Source organism: Lactuca serriola, chromosome 8 (genome assembly GCF_051521515.1).
Source record: "Lactuca serriola cultivar US96UC23 chromosome 8, Lser_US96UC23_V15, whole genome shotgun sequence".
Taxonomy (NCBI): Eukaryota; Viridiplantae; Streptophyta; class Magnoliopsida; order Asterales; family Asteraceae; genus Lactuca; species Lactuca serriola.
In genome coordinates, this window is record NC_136415.1 from 9,287,152 (window position 1) to 9,292,612 (window position 5,461).

The 5,461-nt window shown below is 37.0% G+C and overlaps 1 protein-coding gene across 1 annotated transcript; it reads right to left on the reverse strand.

Moving 5' to 3' along the window:
* Window positions 1–2,082: 2,082 nt before the first annotated feature.
* Window positions 2,083–4,177, reverse strand: LOC145068596 (putative polygalacturonase). The gene is made up of 6 exons (XM_079015583.1): window positions 4,055–4,177; window positions 3,613–3,942; window positions 3,377–3,497; window positions 3,104–3,278; window positions 2,953–3,023; window positions 2,083–2,873 (listed from the first exon to the last, which is right to left on the reverse strand). The coding sequence occupies exons 1-6, from the start codon at window positions 4,085–4,087 to the stop codon at window positions 2,179–2,181; spliced, it is 1,425 nt and encodes a 474-aa protein (XP_078871709.1). The 5' UTR covers window positions 4,088–4,177; the 3' UTR covers window positions 2,083–2,178.
* Between the last annotated feature and the right edge of the window lie 1,284 nt (window positions 4,178–5,461).

Consider the following 5,461-nt stretch of genomic DNA (forward strand, 5'->3'; position numbering starts at 1 on the left):
TCATTTAGACTCCGTTGGCTAATTCTCGACCGATCTCAAATTTAACAGTAGGAGGCGTTTAGACTGTTAAATGACCGCGAAGAATTTGTAACTCCTTCATACGGACTCCGTTTTCGTCTATCTTTTTACCGTTGAGTTCCTATTAATGAGATCTTCAACTCTAATTTAGGTCGCGTAAGCCAAAAACCGCTCGAACTAAAATTCGAGTTTCGGGCCGTGCACTGCTAAGCCGAATCTTAGAAAAATCGTAACTTCCTCATACGAAGTTAGATTTGGGTGTTCTTTTTATGGCTTTTCTCGGTTTAACATATTCTACGACTTTTGTTTAGATCACTAAGGCTAAAAAGTCCTCCATCGTGAATTCACTATTTACGTCTCCCGGTGCCGTGCCAGTTTTGCCGTAAAACTTCGGCGGGCCATAACTTCTTCGTTATAACTCAGATTTTGGCGTTCTTTATATCCCTGGAATCCTTGTTTCGACCACTACAACTTTATGTAAAGATATCGGACTTATCTCACACTTTAATTTTGACGCTTATTTTTATTCTTTATTAAATATATATTTATAATAAAGTAATAAGTACACAAGTACACATAATTCACATAGAATTAAAATATTTCATCTTTATTACATCAAAAGGAGTTACAATAGTTGACCTAGACTATTACATCGTCTAAAAATGCTTAGCCCCGAAACCTGGGCGTTACAGAATGAAATCAGCAAATGAGGTTCTCCGGTGGGGTTTAATAGATCACGAGGAGGGAATAACTGATCCTCGACGTGCCTTCATGTTCGCCTTGGTCATCGTCTTCATCTGATGGGAATGGAAATCTAACGGAGTGGTCAAAAGAGGTGGTCCAACGACTAAAATCGGTGAATAAGAAGAAGGGTTGTTGGATTTTCCGACGGCCCTTCTCTTGTCTGTTTGTTTCCGGCTAACGCGAAAGGGGAAGGGAGGAATTTGGCCCTCGCCTGTTTGAGAAAGAACTAGACAAAATCAGATGTCGGGTGGGGGCGTGGGATCTCTTCTTCATCAGATTGAAGGAGAAGAAAATGAGAGCAACGACATGGGGGTGTTCAAGGGTTGATCTTCGATGGGAAGGGATCTGTTGGAGGTTGGGATGGAGGCAACAACCTCCTCTCTCTCATCTTCGCGTTTTCTGGCGATCGGAGGACCACCCACCTCTGGTGGGTGAGTCTTGGCATTCTAATGAAGAAAAAATAGGGACAACAATAGTAAGTATCGGGTGTTTTTGTGAGGTGCTAAACGAAGAAGAAAACAGGAGAGAAAGAGAGAGAGAGAGAGAGAGAGAGAGAGAGAGGTGGGACCCCCTTTGTATATTATTTCATTTTTTTATAAAATAAGAGAAAATATCATAAATAGTCCCTGTGGTAGTGAAATGACAAAAATACCCTTCAGTTAACGGACAAAACTTAACGGAGTTAGCAATAAGGACCAATCGTCATAAGTTTTGAAAACACAGGGACCATCTATGACGTTTTTAAACTACGGGGACTAAACTTCAGTTTTTGGGAAAGCACAGGGACCATTTGTGATGTTTTTTTCCTTTTTAACGGGAATAATCTAATCAAAAGTTGTAGTGGACTAAAATACGAACGCATGGATATAAAGATCGTATGAATAAGTTATGATGTTTAGAACACATGATCTAAACAACTAAGTAGTCGAGATCGCGATGAACATAAATATCAAAAGCCTAAACATATCATTAATGATTATCTCACGTAAGATGTCGTGAGAAAAACCTAAATAAATCATTCATAAGTACTTAATAAGTATAAAAACAAAAATGGTTTATTTTTGTCAAAAAAAAAAATATTAAGAATTAAATGTATACAAAAATATTAAAGATTAAATATTTAGAAAATGAGAAATATATTACTTATTAAGTCATTTCTATAGCTAACTTGAAGTAGCCGGTCATAAGGACTAAATATGTACAGTTTAACAAGTTGAAGGGTAAATGTGAAAAAAAAAACAATAAATAAAAATTTAAAAATATATTACCTTTTTAAGTTATTATCCTTAAATAAAATCTTTAATTCGTATATATGGCTTGCATGATTGGTGTAAATTTATCTGATATGATTTGAATTTTCATTTTATACTCTGAAATATACTTTTGATTTAAATTTATGATCCATGCAATTTCTTACTAAAATTCCTTAAAAGAACAAGTCATCAACTCCACAGTATCAATCGGAAGCTTATCCGATGGATACTCGCACTCCATCGACTCTTTATCCGTCAAAAGCTCACATGGCGCCGGAGTTACGCCACTCGAGACACCGGAAATATCCGTACAATTCCATTGCAGTTTTTTAGGTTTCTCAGCCAACCCAATCGTAACATTCGAAAGACAAAATCCGGTGAATGGATCTCCCTCGATCCCACCCATATTCCCGGCCATTTTCACATCTTCCGCCACCACATTTCTGTAATTAATTCGATCAACTCTCGGGAATGCCTTCGGGTCATAACCTGGATCCGGATGCTGCCCGTATGACCCGGTTGTCCAGAAAACGTACTTCATGGTCTTCAAATTCATTCCATCCACGAAGATGTTTTTCACATACGCTCCCCTTCCCGGAGCTGTTTTGATTCTCACCGCCGATTCGGAATTGATAGCCCTGATATCCTCGGCTCTAAGGTTCTTGATTCCGCCGGACATTTCACTTCCGAGTGCTATCACTGCACTATCGGGGGAAATACAAGTTAGCCTCCTTATGATCGTTTCTTCTGTTGGCATCCCGAATTTTATCCCGTATTCATCCCATCCACTTTTCACTGCTACACAATCGTCACCGGAGACTATGAACACATCCTGGATTTTTACATTTTTACAAGAATCTGAAACAAAAAATTCACATTATTTGGCATTTTTTATAAGTGAACAAAAAAAAAGGATGATCTAATTCAAAGTTCAAACCTGGATTGATTCCATCTGTATTTGGGGAATCCACTGGTGCGAGAATTGTTAAATCTTGCATTATTATATCACTGCAATTACAATCTTCGCGATTGTGTTAGACATAGTGTTGAACAATCTAAAACATAGTGAGGCAATTGGATGGACAGACCTGCTATAAACTGGATGAACAAACCATGAAGGTGAATCGATCATAGTGAGGTTGGAGATTTGGATTTGCTTTGAGTACATTAGCTCGATCAAGTAGGGTCGTGTGTTCTTCAATTGCTTTTTATGAAACTTTTTCCACCACAACGAACCCTGGCCATCAATAGTCCCATTACCACCTTCAACAACAAAACAATTCCAGAGATTATTACTTGAATATCATTAAAATCATCATGAAAAGTGAACAGTAAACGTTGTGATCAGAATTAATTAATGCCTGTAACAACAACGTCGGTGAGGTGTGATCCACCGATCAGACTGCTAAACCTTCCTCCTGGTCCATCTCTTCCTCTACCATACGAAGGCAATGGTTCAATAAGGGGATACTCTCCTTCTTCCTGCCACCAAAATCATATCTGGTTAACAACATTTTCTCCTAAATTAATAGATCATACGATCTTCTCACTCATTCGATCGTAGTCCTTAGATGTTAGTTCATAAACTAATTAATACCTGAGAGGCAAGAATAACAGCGCCGAATTGGAGATACAAGGTGAAATGGCTGGTGAGATTAAAGCTACCAGTGAGCCATTTTCCCGGCGGTACAACGAGCTGTGCTCCGCCATCATTTGCGAACTGGCTGAGATTCTGAACCGCCGATCGGAAAACTAATGTGTTTGATGTTTTGCCGTCACCCTTGCCTCCGAAATCTGTCAAAAACGCCGTATGTTTTCGGCAGTTGATTGCAGTGTATGTTACATCGGAACCGGTCGACTCAAGCCTTCGGCATTCAATGATGGAGAATTTTATCAATCCAAGCAAGAACAACGTCGCAACCAAATTCTAGCAGATGAAAAGTCGAATTATTAGGAAAAAAGTGAAGAAATCTGTCAATCTGATACGAAAACTGAATGGAATGGATAATTAAAAACTTGAAAAAAATGGAGATACATACAATAGTAACAGCCGATTGTTGAGACAACGCCATTGTTTGAGTATGGTCTCAAACCGAGCGACAGGAGATTTATAGCCAAAGGCTTTAGTTTTACAACAGATTCATTTATGAAGAAATGGTGTTTAACGCACAAAAGATACTCATAGATTTTTGTAATCGATGGGAATAGGATGATTGCTTATGCAAGCGAATCAAATTTGTTATGCAATACCCATGGGTGTTAGTTATTCACACCTAAAACCACTTAAAAAAAAAAAAAATCAAAAACCACTTTGTTTTCGTAATTCTAACCAAATCATAATATAAACAAATTTTACATTCATGATCCCTTGTTTTACATTATTGTTGATTTTGGTTTTTAGAATATTCATAATCCATCATATATTAACAAACTTTACCTATATGGTCCTTTATTTTACATTATTTTGGCATATACACCCGGTTTCCTTCTTCCTCTCTCTCAATTACACTCACAACCGAAAACCACCCAACTTCGGCGCTCTTCCTCCTTTCTTCGGCGAGATGAATCTTTCTCTTTCTCTGTTTTTTTATCGCCACCCACTGCAAGTGCTGGCAGCTACGAATGGTGGTTCTTTGACACATTCTTCCAAAGTCCAATCTTCCTCCGCCAATTCTAACTAAAAACTCCACCAAACTCATTCCCAAATAATCACTAGATGACTTCTTTCTCTCCATCCTTCATCCGCCTCCTACCTACACGCCACCATCCTCCGTACCTTCAACTTTGTCATCTCTGCCCCTTCACAGTCGTCGCATTGTCATCATCGCATTTAAATAAACTAACCCATTTCTATATATATATATATATATATATATATATATATATATATATATATATATATATATATATATATATATATATATATAACCTCATCAACAACCCTTCGATGTTTTTTGTTGGAACACCATCATTTGTTCCCACACTCTCCTCTCTTTACCTGAAAAGGCGGTTTTCTTTGTAAAGTTGATGAAGATCAAGACATTTTATCATGTTTGATGATCGAGAAGGTTCAACGACTTGAGACGAAACCCTAGGTGGCGACGTCAATTCGAGATGGTGTTCAATAAGCTTCATTTAACCATAAATAAACACATAAATGTACATGTTGCAAATAACCAACCTTTAATTTGCAATGGACACACTTCAAAATTGATTAAAACACATAAATGTATATGTTACTCTGGAATATTATACTCGACTCCGGAATGGTCAATTTTTAAAAAGATTAAAAAAAAACGGTTATTATGGTTAGAATACTTAATTTCCCTAAAATCAATGGGTCTCAGTAAATAAATTAACAAAATAAAATATAAAAATGAACTATAGAATAAAAAAAATAAAAAATAAATGAGTAAGGGAAAAATATTATTTTATATGTATGTTAG